At 30.9% G+C, this 23,020-nt stretch overlaps 2 protein-coding genes and 1 non-coding gene across 3 annotated transcripts; 1 reads left to right on the top strand and 2 right to left on the bottom strand.

Moving 5' to 3' along the window:
- The first annotated feature begins 2,517 nt into the window (after positions 1-2,517).
- LOC129886719 (transcription factor UNE10-like) lies at positions 2,518-7,935 on the top strand. The gene is made up of 6 exons (XM_055961531.1): positions 2,518-2,880; positions 2,999-3,647; positions 4,012-4,119; positions 4,449-4,514; positions 6,872-7,255; positions 7,656-7,935. Exons 1-6 carry the CDS (start codon positions 2,780-2,782, stop codon positions 7,740-7,742), a joined length of 1,395 nt encoding a protein of 464 aa, XP_055817506.1. The 5' UTR covers positions 2,518-2,779; the 3' UTR covers positions 7,743-7,935.
- Positions 7,936-13,260: 5,325 nt separating this feature from the next.
- On the bottom strand, positions 13,261-15,586 carry LOC129884055 (uncharacterized). The gene is made up of 6 exons (XM_055958431.1): positions 15,472-15,586; positions 15,283-15,413; positions 14,871-15,077; positions 14,523-14,714; positions 13,649-14,234; positions 13,261-13,604 (listed from the first exon to the last, which is right to left on the bottom strand). The coding sequence occupies exons 1-6, from the start codon at positions 15,584-15,586 to the stop codon at positions 13,261-13,263; spliced, it is 1,575 nt and encodes a 524-aa protein (XP_055814406.1).
- Positions 15,587-22,016: 6,430 nt separating this feature from the next.
- On the bottom strand, positions 22,017-22,089 carry TRNAF-GAA (transfer RNA phenylalanine (anticodon GAA)). Its single transcript has one exon. It is a non-coding gene; the product is annotated as a tRNA-Phe (tRNA).
- Between the last annotated feature and the right edge of the window lie 931 nt (positions 22,090-23,020).

The raw sequence follows: 23,020 nt of genomic DNA on the forward strand, positions 1-23,020 counted from the left end.
TTTTTCTTCTCATATATTTTCGGAGTCTAGTCAATATTATAAAAATAATTAAATAGTAATTTGAAAAAAGTGGTGAAAAGACGATTTTGTCTAAAGCGAAGTTTTTTTAATGAAGGGAAAAAAGTTCAATCAACATTTTAAGGGTCTTTATGCTTTTAATATAGTATAGATATAACAATATACATTAGGTATAAAATAAGATATTTTTTAAAATTCATGTCACGTCCATAATAAATTTTAAGTACATATATTTAAAAAGAAAAATAATTTTTAGTGGTACCCATCCGTTATGAATTTTACGAAAAAATACTACTGATGTTTGCTTTTCTTTTTCCTTTTAGATTCATATTCTTTATATTATTTTGATTAAATTGATTAAGAAATACATTCCTTAATTTTGATACACAAAATTATTAAATTATTTTTTACATATTTTTATTTACAATAATTAAATATAATTTAAATGTAAAATGTCATTATATAAATATAACAACACTTTATTATAGAAGCCATAAAATATTCAGACAAACAATATCACTATATAAAGGTTATATAAAGGTTCGATTGTATACCAGATTCCAAGTATGTTATATATTGATATTTTAACTTTTCGTGGTGAAATCATAGCAATAAGAATTTTTTTGAGATACTATTTAAAATCTCAAGTGAGACAAATTAACTGTGTAAGGTTTATAGTAAAAAAATTATTTTTTATTTAATGTCAATTAATCCCAAAAGTTAACTTTTTTGATGTAGAAATGAGGAATTGAAATAATAAGAAAGAACAAGATACTTGTATGATTAAAACATTCCTCAATCCTAATTAATTGTATGATATATAACAGTTTGCTTTTTAGAGGGTTAACTCTTAATATTGATCAAGATTAGTACTCCGTAGTTAATATGTTAATTATGACATGAAATCTAAAATCAAATAATCAATTTGGATACAGAATATCAAGTTTCATTTTGTTACTTGAATGTTAAAAATAGATAATTAAACCTACAAAATTCAAAATTAAGTCAAGGAGAACTAAACACGTGTACTACCTAATCCCAAGTGACTTCCTTGTGCGCTCTTCTTTTTGTTTTGTTCAACTCTTATATTAAAAATGTTATTATTTTTTACTTATTCATTTGAATAAATCAAAAGAAATTTATTATTTCTTTTCAATAATATTCTTATCATTGTATAATTACATAATGTACTAACAGTTAAATTAATTTTTCAAATCATATATAATTAATAATATTAATTTCCTAAATAAACTACTTAAAATTATTTTCTCAAAAAGTTATAGGTTAATTTAAAGGGAAAAAGTTATAGACCAATAAAATGAAAAGGATGTACAAATGCCAGTGGTAAAAGTTAAAAGATCAGATATCCCAGATTTTCATGTTCTTTTTAATTTTCTTTCTGATAATATATAAATATTCTATATCAGTAGACTAAGAGCCCGTTTGGATGATCAACTTAAAGCCTATTTTTAGCTTTTGGACGTGTTTGCCTAATGCTAACTTTAAGCCATAAATTTCTTAAAGTCAGTCAAAAATGAAAAGTTAAGATTCTTAACTCTTTTTTTCTAAGTGCTTAAAGTCATTTTCTTTGACCATGGAAATTACTTTTATATCCCTTATATTTTAACTAAATTCTCAAACTACCCTTTTTATTCTTTTCACCCTAAAAATCACATCATTTTCCTCATTTAAGCACTTTTATCCAAACACTCAACTGCTTATTTATAAAAATAACTTTCAGCACTGCAAAGTTCTAAAAACACTTTATACATAAAAATTATTTTTTTAAGCTCATCCAAACGGACTCTAAATTGACATGTAACAAGTATCTACTCATAATAACATGTCTTTTGAAAATATTACATAAATAAAATAACCCATAAATATATTGTAATTTGAAATAATTTTAATGTCATTATGCATTCAAAGATTAATTTAGTAATCAATGAAGTCCTGTGTAGAAACTCACAACATTTTAAATTTAATTTTCAACGAATACAAACAAAAATACTACTCTAAATAATTATTTTTTATTTGTACAATCAAATCTTGACGAATAGAATTATCCGATTCAATGATTTACCATACTATAAATTTTTAAAAATATGTAGGAGTATATAATAGTAGTTGTAAAATTCGTGGAAGAATCATATAATTTTGACATACATGGCATAGTTACGTACGTCCACTTGTATATACAAGAGAGAATGTGAAGAACACACAGGATAAAGTTGATGATAATTAGTTAAGGCATCTAATGATTGTGCGATATAATATGACTTTTTTTATGTGTGGTACTTTTCACTTTTAATCTAGCAAAATACCCTCCGCCCACAAAAATGACTTTAAAAGATCCCCATTCTATACAATCTTCCAATCAAAAACTCTTCTTTCCTTCTCATTCATGGACCTCTTTCTCTTTCAAATTCACTATCTTCTTATCTCTATATTAATAAATAAATAAATATATGCATTAAATTTTTTATACCATATCTCTTTCTCTCTCTCTCTTCTGTTTTTCATGTCTTAAAAGTCTCCCTCCTCCTCACCCACATAATATATATGTTGAATATGACTTAAAGCTATAGCCAACTGTCAAACACATTTAATTTTCTTATATCTACCCTTATTTCATCCATTATCTTCTCTCCAAGACCAAAATTATAATTCAAACACTTCAACACTTGATGCAAAAAAATAATATATTGTTGTTTTGTTAATTCGTCAACCAGAAGAACACCTTCCTTTTATCGACTTTGATATGAATCAGTGTGTACCTAGTTGGGACCTCGATGACTCCACCGTTCCTCCAAAAAATACTCTACAAACTCAATCCAATTCATTAGCTGTTGATGTCCCCTCGTACGCACTCTATATTACTCTTTCATAATATGTTGTTACTATTTTTAATTTATTTTTTGTCAAATTAATGACTAATACAATATTTTATATTTATTGACTCAAAATTCTGAATTCGCAGCTTGGATTATGAAGTGGCGGAGCTAACGTGGGAAAATGGGCAGTTAGCAATGCATGGGTTAGGGCCTCCACGGGCCCCTAATAAGCCCATATCAAGCTACGGTGGCACCCTTGAATCGATAGTCAACCAAGCCACCGGATGCATCGACGTCCCTCCTCATCTCCACGGTAAATCCGCCGTGGACGGGAACAAACACGGTGGAGATGAGGTTGTTCCTTGGTTCAACAACCACAACGCGGTTGCCTACGCTCCTCCGGTAACCGGTTTAGTCACCATGACTAAGGATGCGTTGGTGCCCTCGAATTCTGACAACCACCGATCCGTACATGTGCCGGGTCTTAATGGCTCCGCACATGTGGGGTCATGCAGTGGCGCCACAACCAGTAAAAACTGGATGATTGCGCCACGCATGAAAGTACGGCCCAGGCAACACGAGTGGAGTAGCCGTGCGGATATGATCAGTGTAAGTGGAAGTGCCACGTGTGGGGGAGATAGCCGTCAATTAACGGTTGACACACTTGATAGAGAATTTGGTACGACGATGTACACTTCTACGTCGATGGGGTCACCGGAAAACACCAGCTCCGATAAGCAGTGCACCAATAGGACGGGGGACGACCACGATTCTGTTTGCCACAGCAGAGATCAGGCAAAATATATTTAATTTGTGCATATTTTTATTGTGTGATTTTGCACGCTATTTTTATGAATTTAAATTATACCTACAATATCACGTTCTCCAAAAGATATTTATACACTAGCCTATTTATAAGATTTATAATTTTGAATATGTGACATGTTAATTTACCTTTACAACAGGTAAATGTAATCTAACAATATGATTATTATTTTTATATAGTAATAGAAGTCATACAACATTTTATATTATTTTTTATAATGAATAATATTTAGAAATTACGAAAGGCAAGTTTTTTCAGTTGAGACGTGACAATTTTTTTTAAAAGTTATATAATATTATTTGTTTTTTTTTGTGATTATTTATTAACCGACAGAGGGAGGCAGGTGATGATGAGGATGGTAATAACCAAAAAGAGTCGAAAAACTCCTCATCTTCCACAAAGAGGAAGAGGGCGGCTGCCATCCACAACCAGTCTGAACGAGTAAGGGCCCGTTTGGACATGAATTTTCTTTTTTTTCCAAAAATACAGTATAGTTAGATTTTGAAAATGCTAGAAAAATTGGTAAACTGATTTTTCTTTTTAGCTCACAAAACTTTAAAACTTTTAATGAAATACATATCTAAAAATAACTTAAAATTTTTAATATCATTTTAATATTTCAAGAACTATTTTTTTAAAAAAAAATTAGCACTTACTTCATGTCCAAACGCCTACCGAAAATCTCTCTCTCCGGTCCTTTTTACTATATATATATATATATATATAAAATACAAATTAATTATGAATTAATTGTGTTTTTTTATATCTAGAAAAGAAGAGACAAAATTAATCAAAGGATGAAGACACTACAGAAGTTGGTTCCAAATTCGAGTAAGGTAATGGGAATTTAGAGATTATAAATCTTTTCACGTGTGTTACTACTTCTTTTTGCGTAAATTGAATATTCTAGTGTAGGTAGCTAGAATAAAGTTTAATTCTCATCTAATTAGTCTACTTCATTCATTCATTTTTACATGTCCATAATACTAATAATATATTTTTATTTTTACTTATCATTTTTAACATATTAAACGAAAAGTATAATATATATTTTTCATGTTTAATTGTCAATATTAATTATTTATTTTACAAATTATTTCTCACAATCCAAGACTAAACATCATTTAATATGAATATTATAGTAAAATACGCATATTAATAATTATTTTTTAAGAGGCACTAATAAAAATAGAATTTTTTTCATCACGAGTCAATGAAAAATTTGTATTATATAACATGATTTTACCATCTATTTTCGATCAAACTAGTTTATTGTGAAAATTAAAAGTGAAAAATAGATTCTCACTAAAATATTAAAAAGTTTTCTAACTTTTTTTTTACGTGAAGACACTATTATATTTTTTTTTATCACCAATTCAATTAAAATATTCGTGAACATAGGTACTGAACATATTTTAGCAATGAGGTGTATACAGTCCAAAATGAATAAGTCAAAATAAACTTAAGAAGTACATGTGATTTATACTCGCTGTTTTTATTTACTTGTTAAATTTTGACTTGACACATCATTTAAGAAAAAAATGATTGATATAGTGACTTTATCATTTTACCTCTCTTAATTGATAAAGTTTTAAACGTATTTACTCATTACATTTTTTAAAGATATTAACTCAATATTAATAAATTGAGTTATAATAAAAATAAAAAAATTGTCCTTTCTTGATTTATCAAATTTGACAAGTAAAAATGAAAATTAAATTAAGAAATATTTGACAATTAAATAAAAATGGAGGGAGTATTGTTTTGGATCCTTTGGAACTCTAAAATTTGAACATACTCATTCTCGATTGCCTCGAGTTATTCGCATGACAAAACATAAAACAAAGAAAAGGCTAAAAATTAAAGATCCTCTCAATCCAGTACTAACATTACCTGTTAGTGTATAGAGTATGCATCACAAAAATTGAAAAAAAATTATTTTCTTATATTCATCTTATAAATAATCAAGAAATCTTAATTTCTCATTTTTCGGTTGAAGTATAAATTGTACCGGTGGAAATGTCTTTATTACCCCTTAGGGGGAAAATGGGAATTCAAAGCAACCAAAAACTCAACTATTTTAATGGAAGTGTCAGTGAAGATAGGCTATAAGTGAGCAGCTTTAAGAAAGAAAACAAGAAGGTACAACAGTAGAGGTCTTCAAATAATGGGAGTTGGAGACAATTTAGTGGAAAGTGGTCCAAAACTTTATGAAAAGACATTAAATATGAAAGTGAATATTTGGGAAGGAACTAAATTCTAATGATCTAAGTCCACATATATAATATTGTGGTGAAGGAGACAAATCGACAAAGGTTTGTTGGTTGAGAAGACAATCTGATTTAACCACATAAATCTAACGTAGGGGGGCCTTAAACAGATAGTACAAACCCTCTTTGTGGTTATCTTGACTTCAATCATTTATGCTGAGCTTTCTACATTTACTTCTTTTATTTTCAACTTAGATATTATGTTATCCCTTTTGGATTTTAACTAATTCAAATTTCTATTGCGTTAGGTTCATTTAAAAAGAGAAAATGTTTTCCATCAACATTTTTTCATTTTAAAATTAGAACTCAGAACTCTAAATAATAAAGATGAAGAAATCATATTCTTTTCACTATTAACTCTTGATCGTTTGATTTTTGAATGTGTATATGGCCATCTTTGGCTCTGAAAATTTCTATAAATATTTTTTTTAAAAAAGTACAAATAATAGTATTCCTTTGAAAAAGTGAAACAACTACAACTAAAAGAAATTTACTTCGATAAAATAAATAGAAACTACCAAAACCAAACAATGTATCCTAGCCTTCATATGTACATATGCTCTTGCACTTTATTTGGGGTGGATATATATATATCTCATTATGTTATTTCTCTATGGTTTTGTAAATCTATTAGCAATCATTTTCATACTTGTCATGATGTTTGGTAGGAAATAGAATTTGTGCCACAATTAAAAGCTGTCACGGTGGGATGGTTGATTTTTTTTATTTTTATCCCTACTTAGACGACTGTTTTCCTCTTAAGAGGTTGATCTGATGTTAGGGGTGAAGCTAACATGAAAAGTACGAATTCAATCGATTGACTATAATAGTTTTGGTCCAACTTTATATATTTATTGATGATTCGATTGAATATATTTACATATAATAAATTTCAAATTTTGAATTCTGTGTTTGTGTTGCAGACAGATAAAGCATCAATGCTTGATGAGGTGATAGAATATTTGAAGCAACTTCAAGCTCAAGTTCATATGATGAGTAGGATGAACATGTCACCAGCCATGATGTTACCACTGGCTATGCAACAACAATTACAAATGTCTATGATAGGCATGGGTATGGGTATGGGTATGGGCATGGGAGTTGCCGGAGTTTTTGATACTAACAGCCTTAACCGCCCTAATATTCCCGGACTTCCTTCCTTTCTCCACCCTTCTGCTGCCACCGCCGCCTTCATGCAACCTATGACCGCCTGGGATAACTCCAACGCCGCCCCTGCTGCCCCTCCTCCTCCTGCTGCTGCTGCTATGCCTGATCCTTTAGCTGCCTTACTCGCTTGCCAATCACAGGTAAAATACTAAGGAATTAATTATTTCACCTTTTATACGAGATAAATAATTTCATGATTTTCATATACATTTAATCATGATTTTAGTTAATACGTACTCACAATCAAATATTGGGCAAATTAAATAATCCACTAATTCTAAAGAGTTTAACTTTTATATTCTGACGGTTAAAAGAAATTTATATGAGATTAGTAAGTTCTAAGATAATGCAAATAATCCTTTATAACATATTAAATTAAACTGATTTTCTAAACCCTCTGCCTTAATCTTAGGATGTAGGGGGGTTTGAAAATAAAACATTTTTTTGGATGGTGATTTAATTTATTTCTATTTTATTTTGAATGGTTTCCTTATAAAGAATGGATTGTAATAAAAAAGATTTTGTAATCTGAATTTGCAGCCAATTAACATGGATGCGTATAGTAGGATGGCAGCATTGTACCAGCAATTCCAACAGCCACCAACAGGCTCTGGCCCTAAAAATTGATAGGATATATACCATATACTAGTTATCATTTTTGTAAAGTTCTTTTAGTTATTTATTCCGTCGGAATGATGTGAGAGATCTCTTGTACTTGTTATAATGGTCATTTCTGCTTTTATACTTTCGACTTTGGAAACTAAACATGTAACCTTGTTAGAACTCTGTATTTCAAATATCAGATCAAAAGTTGAATTGATTGTTGCTTTCGTGAAGTGGAGAAGTATATATGTAAATAATATTGAGCTCTTTTTTTCTTCATTGTTTTTAGTAGTTATTTGGAGGTTTGAAAATTTGTGATCTTTATTTTATACTTCATTGCTAGTATAATGAGCAAGTGGTTTCGTACCTTTTATCGTTTGAAAAACTAAGAAAAACACATTCCACATTTAAGTCATCTTAGGGCCCTCCTTTTTTTAATTTTATTTATTCCTTATTTCTTAGTAAGAATCATTACTTCTTAATTAGTCTTATTAACATTATATTATGACTTTATGAGAGGGCACTGATTTCAAAGATTTGAATAAACAAAATGTAACACGACGAAATAAAGTAAGTATTTTTTAAAAAAAATGGGTTAAATTTGCTTTCTATCGTCGTTATTAGAATGGATAAGAGGTTCCTGAAATTGACGGGGAACAAAAAGAAAAAAGAGAGAGAGGAATTATAAGACTTATTAAGAGGGAGATATATATTTTCTAATTTGTTTTTTCTTAGCCAATAAATTTTACTTTCACTTAATTTCTTTTTATGTTTTCATTCATGCTAGTGTTAATAACTCTTTCTCTCCATTTTCCAATATTAATTTGGCACCCTTTTAAAAGAGCAATAAATGAAAGTTCATGACTATTTTGGAAAATATAATTAATAATAAGCGTAAATTGTGAAATACTAAATAATACTCTTTTTGTTTCAATTTATGTGGCACTTTTCAATTTTCGAGAGTCAAATAATTTAATTTTGACTGTGAATTTGGATGTGGAATCTTTAAAAAAATTTAAAATAAAATTTATATATTCAAAAACTAAATAAAAAATACTATAAATTAGAATAAATCACAATTTCAAATATTTTTTTTAAAAAAATTACAGTTAAAAATAAATTTATTTATATTTCAAAATTCGAAAAGTATCATATAATTAAGGCATTATTTCCTTGATTTTCAAAATTGAATAAGTAAAAAATAGATATCTATTTGTAACATAGAAACAAATAAAAATAGACATTGGAGTAATAAAGGATCCACTCATTATTGTGCTGAAAACGAAGCAAATCAGTGTATTAGCTAGAGTACAAGAAAAACCCCCTGACAATTGATCCACTTGGTGGTTGGATTATTTTCCCAACTATTCTTTTATCGACTTTCATGAAATATTTTTCAATCAAATAGAGGACCCGCAGATTTTGTCTCAAGATTATTGTAGACGTAAATTTTATTTGCTTTAATTTATATAAAATTTGGATTAAATTTAAGTTCATTTGGATTGAATAATTAATTTAGACTTCACAAATGAATAAGTCTATTTTATTAATTTAAGTTCAAGGTTCATTTCATTTTAAGGTCCAAGCTCATGTCACATGTTAAGGTGACTTGACAATCCTTGTCAAGCTGAAGACCATCAAAAGGATGCCACGTGTTCAAATAATGTGGCAATCCTTGTCAAAATTTAACAACCAATCAAAAGAAGGCAAAATAGTTCATCCACATTTGGACTGCCTCTCTTCTACAACTATAAATAGGAGGGTTACATAATTTTCTAGGGACATTTTGCAAGCATTGGGAAAAAGCTATAACATTAACTACAAAGTTCTTCGAAGGAGTGGTCAACGAAGTTCTTCCCGAAGATCGACTTGAAATAACGAAGTGCTTTTCGACGTTTTTAGAGATCAAACACATCTCACGGAGGTTTGCATCATTCTACATTCAAGAAATACGCTACTGCCGGCCCTCGAATTACGAAAACGTATTAGGAGAGAAAAATTAAGAGAACAACGGAATTGTACTCATTAAAGATTCATTAATAAAATTAATTTTTTATTTGTTTATTTTGATTGCAGTTAATTTTCAGCACTATGAAAATTTGTTGGAAATAGGTATATATTTTTTTCCAAAATTTAGACGTGTTGAATCTGTTCTTCTTTTCCACATAGTTGACAAAAAAAGTGATAACAAATATTACAATTAATATTCGATATCACCTATTCAAATTGTAACGTCCTGATTACTAAATTTTTTATTCACGACAAATATTTTGGGTCGATGGTACGTATATTTATTGTATATGTATAAATTATAAATCTTAACTTCGCCTCTGAATCTATAGGAGTCCTATGATGTTATAAGCAGCGGAGGAGTCACTACTGAAAGGGTTCAATTGAATCGTTTTCGGTGAAGCAATTAAACTTTTATACATATATATAAGTATAATATAAGAAGACAATTTTACTTTAATATCTTTGGTAAAATTTCTTCTTTTTTATTTTATCTAGTATATAGTATCACTTTTTCCTTTGTGTCTCCTGCTAGTTTTTTTTTTTTTTCTAAAATAAAAAGTTAAGGATCAACTAGGATAAACCTGAGCAGTCATACTTGCTGTATTTGACCTAAAGCTTTTCGATTTTCATAAGATAGGAGATCGACACATTAAGCATGCAATGTTGGGTAAAAGTAATACATCGAAATGATTGGATTTACGTCGTGTCAAACTCAGGTTAACGGTTAGCTCACCACAAGTTAAAGAAAAAGTGATCATTATATATTATCATGCATATATAGATGATAACATCTCCTCACAAAATAAATAAAATGAAAAATAACAAAAGATCAAAGATTTTTAAACAGGAGATATAAAACTAACTAACTTCAATGTAATTTTTATGTTTAACTTTTTAAACTTTTAAGAAATAATAATAAAAACTGTTGTAAGTTATCTTCCTTATTAAAAAATGAATAATATTTAACCCTAATAAAAGTAAAATACGTATAAATAATAAATTACTTTTTATTTTTTAAAATTATATCCACTATATTTATTTAAGTAAAAAAAAATGGGAATAGAGCCAAAGATATTTATTGGTCCTACATGTTTGAGGACTGCTTTGGAACCACAAATTTCTGGGAGGAATCTATATGACTTGTCGCTTTTGCTGCTTTATGTTTTCCTTTTTATTCGAATGATTAAACCTTGTTATAATTGATAAAGTATTAAAGCACTTATGTTATTAAGATAGTTAATTTTTTATAGTATTATTTTTTTATATAGTACTGATTGGTTATGGACACAATTTCAAAGGGAAGACTATTGATTCTTATTTTCTTACATTCACACTTTTTCTGTTTATTGATCCTTTTCTTAATATACAAATTATTAAGCTAATTCTTTTCCATAGCTAAATAAAATCAAACGCCAATTGTCAGTCTGTGTATATAACAACACCAACCCCTCAAGATAGTAGCCATAAATTTTTATCCAAATATTATCACTATAACAGGATTTGAATATAATAGCACCATCGATTCTTCACTGCCCAAGGTTGAAGCTTGTAAGCTCTTTAAGCCTGATCAATTCCTTAATTTCATCGAGTCACTTGATCCATTAATTAAGAGAGTTCCATCTTAATCAAACTCCATAATGGAGGTGTAGTTGGTTAATGATTCTTAAAGCCCGTTCACCTAATTAATAAGCACATTTCCTAGTGAGCTTAGTTGAGCTCTGATTCTTCACTGATCAGCCCTGAAGAATCTGGAGATGAAGAAAATGAGGAAGAGAGAAGTTAGAGAGAAGGAAGAAGATTTTATTTTAGGGCTAATCTGTGACAAATGTCCATTGTCTTAATAGTACATAGTTGCTATATGTGTATATATAGCTAATTACATTGACTTAACTGACTAACAAATTAGTTAGTTAGTTCTAACTATGTAACTAACTAAAATGACCATAATGCCCTTATTTCTAACTGATTTTTCTAACTCCTTTAACAACTTTCTTTACATCTCAACACTCCCCTTCAAGCTAGGAGGTGCAAAAATATTCAAAGCTCCTAGCTTGGATAGAAGGTGCTCATGTTGACCTCTAGACAATCTCTTTATCAGTATATCAGCTGGTTGTTCTTGGGTTGGTAAGTAGTCAACTTTGATTATGCCTTGTTGTAGTCTTTCTCTAATGAAATGACAATCTATCTCTATATGTTTTGTTCTTTCGTGATAAACTGAATTGGCTGCAATTTGAATTGCAGCTTTGCTATCACTATACACCTGCACTGGTACCTTCATATCAGCCTCAACCTCCTTCAGCATTCCCAGTAGCCACACAAGTTCTGAAACAGTAGATGCCATACTTCTATATTCAGCTTCAGCTAAACTTCTAGACACTATAGTTTGTTTCTTGGCTTTCCAAGATATTAGTGATTTTCCCATCTTGATCAAGTATCCTATGACAGATTTCCTTGTGAGTGCACATGCTGCCCAGTTTGCATCACAGAAAGCTGTAATTTGGTTGTCTGGTTGACTGGATAGTAGTATACCTTGTCCAGGTTGTCTCTTCAAATATTTGACTACTCTTAGGGCTGCATTCATATGGGACTTCTTTGGCTGGTTTAGAAACTAACTTAATGTCTGAGTACTGAAGGCTATATCTGGCCTTGTCATGTTGAGATACAGAAGTTTACCTATAAGTTTTTGATAGGCTGCCTGATCTATTAGAGGATCATGTAGCTCTTCTTGCTTTGAGTTCACATGATCATCATAGAGCTTTGATGTGAGCTTGATGTTGACATCCATTGGTGTTGCTGCTGGCTTAACTACAGTCATTCCTACTTTTGCTATCAGATCAAGAGTGTACTTCTTCTGATGCATGAGTATTCCTGTTGTGGATCTTGCAAATTCAATTTCCAGAAAATATTTGAGCTCCCCTAAGTCTTTCATCTTGAATGCACTTTGTAGAGCTTTCTTTGTCTCTTCTATCAGCTTTAGGCTGCTGCCAGTAACTAATATGTCATCTACATATACAAGTACAATGACAATACCTTCTGTTGACTTGTTAATGAATAGGGAATAATCATATTGGCTTTGTTTGAACTTGAGAGAAATAAGAGCCTCAGTAAGTTTGTGATTCCACTGCCTTGGAGCTTGTTTGAGTCCATAAAGGGACTTTGTTAGTCTACATACATTCTCCCCTTGACTGACAAATCCCTGAGGCAGCTGCATATATATTTCATCCTCTAGGTCTCCATGTAGAAAAGCATTGAAGACATCCATCTGATGGATGTGCCAGTTCTTGGAAGCTGTCATGGCAAGAACAGCCCTGACAGTCACCATCTTCACAACAGGAGAAAATATTTCTTTGTAATCAATCCCTTCTTGTTGGTTGTATCCTTTTGCTACTAGCCTGGCTTTAAACCTCTCTATTTCACCTGTGGATTTGTATTTAACCTTATAGATCCATTTGCAACCAATAGGTTTCTTCCCTGCAGGTAAAGAAGTGACTTCCTAGGTATTGTTGTTTTCTAAGGCCTAGATCTTTGTCTACATAGCTTCAACCCATCTTGGGTCTTTGACTGCTTCAGTATAGCTGGTAGGTTCTATCACAGAAGATGTAGCTGCAATAAAGCACTGATGAGAATGTGACAGATGAGAGTAGCTTACATAGTTGGATAGAGGATATTGAACATCCTGTTTAGCATTCAGAGAGACAAAATCCTTCAGCCATATGGGAGGATGTTTGGACCTGGTAGATCTTCTAGTAAGAGGTGGCCCAGACACGTCAGTATCACTTACAATAGGGTGTGTTTGTGTAGACACACACTCTTGTTCACCAGCATCTGGATGCCCACATGTAGCCTCTTCAGAAGGTACATATGGAGCAGTACCTGGTATTATGACTGGGATAGTTGAAGCTGTGGACCTGTCTCACCTAGACCTTGTAGGTTATCTACAAATAGTTGCTGGGTGGCTGGGTCATCAGCCTTGGCAAATGGAAATATGGCTTCTCTAAACTGAACATCCCTCCTGACAAAGAATGAGTTATTGTGCAAGTCAAACAGGATATAGCCTTTCTGCACTTTAGAGTACCCCATGTGCACAGCTGACTTTGATCTGGGCATGAGTTTGTCATGTTCAGTGAGATTCTTGGCTAGAGCTAGGCACCCAATGGTTCTCAAATGAGATAAACCTGGTTTTTTGCCGTACAATCTTTCATATGGAGATTGGAACTGAAGCACACTGCTAGGCAGTCTATTGATCAGGTAAGCAGCTGCTAGGACACAATGACCCCAAAATCTGATAGGTATTTTTGCTTGAAACTTGAGGGCTCTGGTTACTTCTAGTAGATGTCTGTGTTTCCTCTCAGTCACTCTATTTTGTTGAGGAGTGTAAGGACAAGACCTTTGATAGATAATACCTAGTGTTTTGAATATATTATCACATACTGAATTCACAAATTCAGTACCATTATCAGACCTTAAGACCTTGACCACCTTGTCAAACTGATTCTTAGTATACTGCAAGAACAGTTTAAGAGACACACACACATCTGATTTGTGTTTAAGTAAGAATATCCAAGTCATTCTTGAAAAGTCATCAACTATTTTAAGAAAATACTTATTGCCATCAAATGTAGTTGTATTATAAGGTCCCCAAAGATCAACATGTATCAAATCAAAGCAGCTATTGCTTTTGATGATACTAGAAGGAAATACAGGTCTAGTTTATTTTGCAAATGGACACACTAAGCATTTAGACACCTTACACATATTAACTTTATTCATATTGAACATCTTGGCCAGTACAGTTGAAGACACATGTCCTAGCCTTTTATGCCACAGCTCTATATCTGATTTCTTGTCTGTGAAAGAACCAGCATCAACAGAATATGCAGATTCCTTAGCCTTACTTGCATCACTTTGAGTGAATTGATTCCATAGCAGATACATACCCCCCTCTTCTCTACCAACTTCCTTCACCTTCCCAGTGTAGAGTTCCTAGAAAACACAGAAATCAGGGAAGAAGGAGACAGAGCAGCCCAATTCCTTGGTTATTTTGCTGACAGACATCAAGTTATACTTGAATTCTGGAATATGAAACACATTAGTAATCAAACTTTTAGATGGTAGACTACAAGAACCAATATGAGTTACTTTAGTGATACCACAATTTGGTAAGCACACATCCTTAGGAGTGTTAAGTTGAAGGACAGATTCCTTTAATAGCATCTGCAGTTTAGACACCATATGGTTTGTTGCCCCTGTATCCACTATCCACACATCACTATTTTCAGTTACACATAGAGCCTTACCTGCATTGTTTGCCTTATTGTAATCAGGTGCATTGGCTCTTGAACCAGACTGTTGATTCATCATCATAAGAATTTGTTTATATTGATATTTTGTAAATGTACAATCCTAAAGTAGTTGTTTGATCTCTCTCTCAGCTGTCTTGTTAGAATTAGTGGTTGGTGATTTGTCTGCAGTGTGCTGTACTGTGCTATTCCTACTCCACAAAGCTTCATCAGTCACATTTGTGTTCAAGCCATAAGATAGTTAGCCTGACCTGACTGCTGAGATTGATTTGTAAGGCTATTGGTGTCTGCATAGACCATGTTTGCACTCTGAGCCTTTCTTTTTTACTTGAAATCTGGAGGATACCCCACCACCTTGTAGCAGGATTCTTTGGTGTGCCCCCTACACTTACAAAAATCACAGATTAAGGATGTATTTTTCTTGAACCTATTGCTCATACCTGAACTGTTTCCAATTCTCGAGTACATAGCCACTAACTCAGAAGTTGATGCATATAGTCCCAAATTGTTGATTCCTGTAACCAAAGTCTTTTGACTCTCATCTCCTACTATCATAGCATACGCTTGATTGATAGTAGGTAAGGGATCTATCATGAGGATTCGACTTCTAGTTTGATGATATGTGTCATTCAGTCCCATTAGAAATTGATACAACTTTTGTTTATTCATGTGGGCTATAAAACCTCTAGACTTCTCACAATTGCAGCAAGGTGAGGGCACTAACACTTCAAACTCATCCCACAACGCTTTCAGCCTTGTATAATATGCTGATACAGAGGTTGTTCCTTGTTGTAAGGTAGGTATTTCTTTGTGTAGGCTATAAGTTCTTGATCCATCAACTCTATCGAACCTCTCTTACAGGTCAGTCCATACACTCGAAGCATTCGATGCAAACGCAATTCCACTCAACAAACTCTTCGAGACTGAATTCATAAGCCATGACAACACAATTGCATATGCTCTTTCCCATCGGCCCCACAGTTCTTCACCATACATTTCTTTCCTGCACGTTCCATCCACAAGCCCTAATTTGTTTCTACCTAACAATGCTAATTTGATTGACCGATTCCACAAGGTGTTGTTTTCAATACCTTGCAACTGGAACGAGATGATGCGTATACCACTCACATTTGTGGGGCTAAGAAATAGGGGATGATTATAGTCAATACCTTGTCCATTGTTACCTGCCGAGCTTGCTGAACTTGGTATACCCACTCGTTGAGCTGAATCTGTGGCTTCACCTGTCATTTCTTTAACCTTTTGAGCTCTTTGTTGCGGAAGTTAGTGTTGGTTGCAGTTTTAGCTTCGACAGAGCTCAAATCTGCAAACTACAAGCTAACTACTTTAACTGATTCTTTGACTCTGATCTTCGAGTCTTTGACTCAGCTATGTTACCTCTTTCAGTGACCAATGCTCTGATACCATGAGCTTAGTTGAGCTCTGATTCTTCACTGATCAGCCATGAAGAATCTGGAGATGAAGAAAATGAGGAAGAGAGAAGGAAGAAGATTTTATTTTAGGGCTAATCTGTGACAAATGTCCATTGTCTTAATAGTACATAGTTGCTATATGTGTATATATAGCTAATTACATTGACTTAACTGACTAACAAATTAGTTAGTTAGTTCTAACTATGTAACTAACTAAAATGACCATAATGCCCTTATTTCTAACTGATTTTTCTAACTCCTTTAACAACTTCCTTTACATCTCAACACCTAGAACTTAAGATTTTCCTTCCAATTTTGAAATTGCTTGATGAAGTGGTGATTGTGATGTTTCAACATATATATAATGTTAAAATCATTACAATTATGTAACATTATTGTGCCAAACTTAATAAAGATTTTGTACTTGATATTTGCAAGTGAAGGGACATAACATGTCACTCTTGACAAAGTATTCAAGATTTTGTACGTTGTGCTCTTGTATAACATATACAACTTAATTATATTATGATGATTTTGTACGTTGTGCTCTTGTATAACATATACAATTTATATTATTTCATCCATTTATTTTTATTTGTCCACTTTGAACTATGCATGTCCCTTAAAATATAATGGTTAAATGAGTAGTTTATCACAATACTCATATTACTTGATGTATGCTTTAAGGTCTTGTGAAATGATTTGAAGGAATAAGTAATTATTATTGAGGTTAAAATATAAAAGAATAAATGTCTTTACTTGATAGGTTAATAGTGACAAATAAAAGTGAAAATTTATTTTCAAAATAGAAGACAAGTAAAAGTGAACAGAGAAAATAGTTATATAAATTTCAAGTGTCGAAAAATATTTTAAAGTGTGAAATTAACTTATAAATAAGCAATTATTTGTTTGGATAAATATGCAGAAACTGGAAATAAAAAAAATGTTTTGAGAAAAAAGTGTTGATAAGTTGCTTTTCTATTAAAAAAGTGACTAAAATTACTTTCATATTTTTATCAAAAGTATAAATTTAAAAGTATATTTGTAATAAAAAAGGAGGAACGGTGGATATGCGGTCAAGACTCAAGAGGAGGTTCGTAATTTTGTTTTGGGAATAAGAAAAAATGTTGAGGATAAAATTATAAAAATTTGTTCAAGTCAAAAGGTCACTTATAAGCTAAAAAGTCAAAAATTGAAAATGACTGATTTATAATTTTTTTTATTGACTTTGATTTATAAATATTTGATTTATAAGCATTTCAGATATTTACCAAAATGTTAAATAAGCTAAAAAAAATGCTTACAAATTAGTTTGATCAATTTATAAGGCCGAATGCACTCTTAATCCCTCTGTTTTATTTAATGTCTTAATTTAATGAACATGAAATTTAAGTAAATAAGGAAAAAAATTTAAATCTTATGTCTTAAATTAGAATCTTATATTCATGAGCATGTTATGCAAAATGTCAAAATTACGTAATTACAAAATATCAAAAGTAAAATTGAAAAGATTTTTTTAAAAAAAAACAACAGAAATACATAAATTATAATGTAAGAATATATTAATTTATATATATATCGCTACTTAAAATAAACTGAATTTTATTGAGGCTGTAACAACCCATTAGGTCGTTTTGAGTATTAGGATTTTTAGTTCATAAAACACTCATCCCGTAAATTTTTAATTGGGTATTTTGGATTTTTCCATAACTATGAATTTAGATAACATATTTAGTTAATGGGCTAAAGTAATAATATATTCAATACCCTATACCACTTATTCTATATTCATTAAAATAAGTTAATAGGTTTTATCACTTCAATACATAAGGGTTTTAGAAAAGAAAAAAAAGAAAAAAAATTACCTGCGGCGTCACAAGAAGCGTCTGCACAATCAGGTAAGAGCTTCATAATTGTCAAGTTGTTGAATGTTTAACAAATTGTTAGGATTATAATATAATGATACATTGTTAATGGGAAGACAATTGGAGGGCCAAGAATTTACCAATGAATTCTTAATGATTAGGCGTGAGGATATAGAATTATAGTTATCAAACTAACAATTACAATACTATATCACCATTCTAACTAATGCTAGGCCAAAATATAAAGAATGCTAATTAGAATATTGAAAAACCAGGGAACATTAGCATGTGCTGATTATCAAAATAATTGGGTTCATATTAGTATTATTTTATTATTATTATCATATGAAATTATGAAAGTAATAGGAATGTAATATGTGAACTTCAATAGGAATTTGGCGTGTTGTTGCCACTGATTTTGTAACCAGTGGCTTCAATTTTAATTATTACTATATTGTTTTACATTATAAATCAAGTTTTGACATATTGAGATATGTAATTAAATATTAGGTATAGTGTTTATATGAAATTCATCAAAGTTTTATTATTTGGAGGAATTAAAACTTAACCCTATGCTTGAGTTTTAGGGAATTGATAATAGAATTTGGTGAGTTGTTGGGTCTAGGTTAAACATATATATAGTATGGATGTCTACGAACTCGTTTACTTATAAATATAGTATACTTGATAGATTGGAAACGTTTTGAGGCATCGAAGAAAGAGAAATCACCGGTGAATTAACTTGCTTAACTTTGGTTCTTCGGTGGAGGTATGTTATGGTTTTATTCTATATCATAGATAGACTTTTAATTGTGATTGATATTCATTGAGTAATGTGTGAAGTTTACTATGCATTTAATTATTGTGGTTTGGATGGTTGATATGTTGTTGTGATTGGTCTGAAATTTTGAGGTCATGATAGCCATAATCTTGAACTTTTCCTATCAAAAATGGTGCCTTCAATAAAGAAGGTTTGATAAAATACTGTTAATGAAGTGAAATGTAATCATGAAGAATGATAAATTAATTATATTTGGATCGGGTGTCACGTTCCGATATGGTATATTTGGATCGGATGTCACATTCCGACACGGTCTATTTGGATCGGGTGTCACGTCCGGCACGGTAATATTAAAGGAAAATAAATTAAAATGACTTAATACTGCCCAATCTCCAAAACTCATTTTTTAAAAGAGTGTGATGTGGAGGGTTGAGTCCTCATGTGTGATCTTGATGTTGTTGACTGGTTATGTAATTGTTCATTGGTTGTCACCTGTTAAGTGTTGTTGTTGATTTTTCGCTATTACTTTATGCATGTTGATTTCTATTTTGAGTCGACCGATGATACCTACTCAGTACATGTTGTCCTGTACTGACCTCTACTTGTATCTTTTCTTGTTTTATTCTGTGGAGTGCAGCGAGTGTTCCACAGACTTCGAGTCAACCTCAGCTCTAGTCAGTCTCAAGATCATCGAATTTCAGGGTGAGATATCCTTCTAGCTCATGATGGATTCTCTCGGTTATGGCATGGTGTCTTTAGTTTTCGGACACATTTTGTTATTTATTCATTCTGGTGTTTGATATTTGCAGACTTAGTTTTAAAATTTAGATGTCCTTCATTCGATGACTTTCAGATTTTGGGGAACGTCAAGTAATAGATTTTAGTGACTTTTGTTATTTCTGACTTTAATAAGATTGAGCTTCCGCAATATTGTCGTGATTTATAAATTGATTCGTTAATGTAAGTTGAGGTTTGTATCGTTGGTTCTTCCACCTAGGAAGTTAAGTGTGGGTGCCTCTCACGGCCCATTTTAGATCGTGACAGAGGCTGTAAAATTTATGCTACTTCCACCATTGGCTATTTCAATTTTCAAATGAGCGGAGAATGTAGGAACGCTTGGTCTGCGGCATTACCACATATTCCTTATTAATAATCTCTCCATCTAATTGCCATCTCTTGTTGGTTATGTCGTTTCACTCACTATAAGAGTAATACTGTATTACTAATACAACAACTATATAACAACGTGAGTTTTGGTGCATGGTGAAATTGTTTCATCATTAATTAGAAGTTTCGGATTCGAGTCCTAGATATAATTTTTTTTTATTGAGAGTGTTACTCCTGAATGAATTCTATATGCACGATCTGAATTTAATCGGCATTCTTAATACGAATTCTGAACATTAGGTGGAAAATCAAAAAAAATAATGAATACAACTACTATATCAAACTTATCCACATCCTCCATGTTTTATTGCCATGCTTCTAATTCTTCTTTGATTGGACTGTTCCAACATTCAACTATTGAAAAAAGTAGTACTACTTCAATTACTAAATGAACAAAAAGAGAAAACAAGAATTAAAAGGGGTTACCGAGTTGTCTAACTTAGAGTTACATAAATATTAGTAAAATAGAGATTACATATGTATATATTAATAAAGTAATGAATATTTATGTTGATAGTAGTGATGAAAAGTTTTGTTACCCATGTACTCTTTTCACCGCAATTTATGTGAGATATTTTTTTTAGTCTATTTAAAAAAAAAAAATTAATTAAAAATGAATATTATTTATTTGTAATTAAAAATAACTTAATTTTAAAATTTTATTTTATTTTTAATGAAATAATTTATAGCAACATACATATCAATGAGTGTTTTATACCATATATTTCAAAATTCTTCTTTTATTTAAAAAAATTGAGTCAAATCAAACGGTGTCACGAAAGTTGAGACGGAGAGAGTATTAATTATTCCTTCTTCTATCATGTATAAAATAATACATAAATTTACTCATAATTTATATATATATATATATATATATATATAAACAAAAATGAAAACAATGAACTAAATATCGTATTAGCAATGTTATATATATTTTATGTACAAAAAAAAAGAGAAAAAATCAATATTGTATTATAACTTATGCTAGATTAAAAGTGAAGATTATTTTTCCCTATTTTAATAATTAAACAATACATAAAATTATAGTAATTTTAATACATGAATTCTTGTCTAACCAGCAACTAAACGACCACTATTGATTATAGTTAGATATTTTGCTCCTCTTTAAATTTATGATACTCTACTAATATCTTTTTTGATGTTTGTTGTCCCTTAAATACTTTTCCACCAACTTAGAATATAATATATATTATTCTCTTTATAACTTTATGAGTTTGTTCCCAAAAAAAGGAGTCACAAGATATATACGAATATTCGATTCTTTTATACTTAAAATTCTTTGTTCATATTCGATGAGGAACAAGTGAGTCCCCAAAACTTTTGTATATTTATCCATATATTGTCCCTCAACCAGGGTCCAGGAATAATTTATATTTTTTTAAATTAAAAAAAGAAAAGAAAAGACAATCTCCTTTTCACATAGGGATTAAATTTATTCAACTATTTTCTATAACTTCTTAACCATGTCTTTTTTTGTCGAACCATTTTGATTCTAATACTAATTGTTTTCTTTAGTAGCTCAACGTAATTTTACTTTCCAATTGGTGCTCAAGTTTGATCTCCACAAATTTGACTCTTATCTTATTAAATGTTGATTAAATAAAAAAATTTGAGATCAAATTAGATAATCCAATTCCTAATAAATTGTGTTATTCATGTAAAAGTTAAAGAAAAAATCCATAAATAATTGGGAAAAATGTAAAAAAATAATTAAAACAAATTGCGGTGAACGTGGATCGAACACGTGACCTTCAGATCTTCAGTCTGACGCTCTCCCAACTGAGCTATCCCCGCTTGACGATACACTATCAGTTAATTAATTAATAGTTTTTGGTATCACTCATAAGTTTCTAATTTCACTGTTTTGGAAGCTCAATGTCAAAGGGTTAAAGAAGAAAAGAATATAAGTGAGCCAACATACGCAAAATTTATCAATCAGGAAATACTTATATGTATATAAATATATGAAAAATAAATCAATAAAGACAAGTAATGAAGATCTGTAAAATTTGCAAACAAGTTTAAAATTGGTAAAGATTGTACTAAAGCCATTACATGTAAACATAAGTCTTTCAAATCCGATAAAGACATATAAATAACTTACATATGTATTAAAGGAAGATTGTATTATACATACAAAAATGCAATATTAAAGTTGTTAATCCATCGTTGTAGGGCAACAAAGGATGAGGATAAGAGGGCAAAGGGGTAAAACTTTTGTTTGAAATTTGCTTAATGCTGAATATTATGAATTAAATATAATTCAAATATCATGATAAAAATCAACTAGGGACCATAACGTATCCGAACCATTTTAAAAAGAATTGGATTTAGAGGATAACCATACATCTTAACCATTTTAAAAGCCGAGGGATTTGAAGTTTCGGCCATATGTTTTAACCCTACATCTTCCCTGGATTTCCAAGACTCTAGTTGGTCATAATGGATCAACTCCACATTGAGTTCTTGATTACAGTATTCATTTTATTTTTTATTTTATTTTAAAAAAGGTAATTTCAATAGCATGTCATGTTTTCAAATCAATATTTTTAGGGAAAATGCATAAAGTTGTACCGAAAAGTCAGTTACACAGTTAAACTATCATGATGACCTATTACACATCTAAACTATTTAAAACTGAAACTATTACATACCTGAACGCATAACATCACTCTCATAGTATGTGGTGTATTACACTCACTACCACATGACGCCACATCATCGC

Source organism: Solanum dulcamara, chromosome 4 (genome assembly GCF_947179165.1).
Source record: "Solanum dulcamara chromosome 4, daSolDulc1.2, whole genome shotgun sequence".
Lineage (NCBI taxonomy): Eukaryota > Viridiplantae > Streptophyta > Magnoliopsida > Solanales > Solanaceae > Solanum > Solanum dulcamara.

Coding starts and splice junctions, on each gene's coding strand:
- LOC129886719 (XM_055961531.1), top strand. CDS start 2,780: ATGAATCAGTGTGTACCTAGTTGGGACCTCGATGACTCCACCGTTCCT. Junction 2,881..2,998: donor TTAGCTGTTGATGTCCCCTC/GTACGCACTCTA, acceptor CTGAATTCGCAG/CTTGGATTATGAAGTGGCGG. Junction 3,648..4,011: donor TTTGCCACAGCAGAGATCAG/GCAAAATATATT, acceptor ATTAACCGACAG/AGGGAGGCAGGTGATGATGA.
- LOC129884055 (XM_055958431.1), bottom strand. CDS start 15,586: ATGATAGTAGGAGATGAGAGTCAAAAGACTTTGGTTACAGGAATCAAC. Junction 14,715..14,870: donor CAAATTGTGGTATCACTAAA/GTAACTCATATT, acceptor TGTGTTTTCTAG/GAACTCTACACTGGGAAGGT. Junction 14,235..14,522: donor TAGGACATGTGTCTTCAACT/GTACTGGCCAAG, acceptor CTGTTCTTGCAG/TATACTAAGAATCAGTTTGA.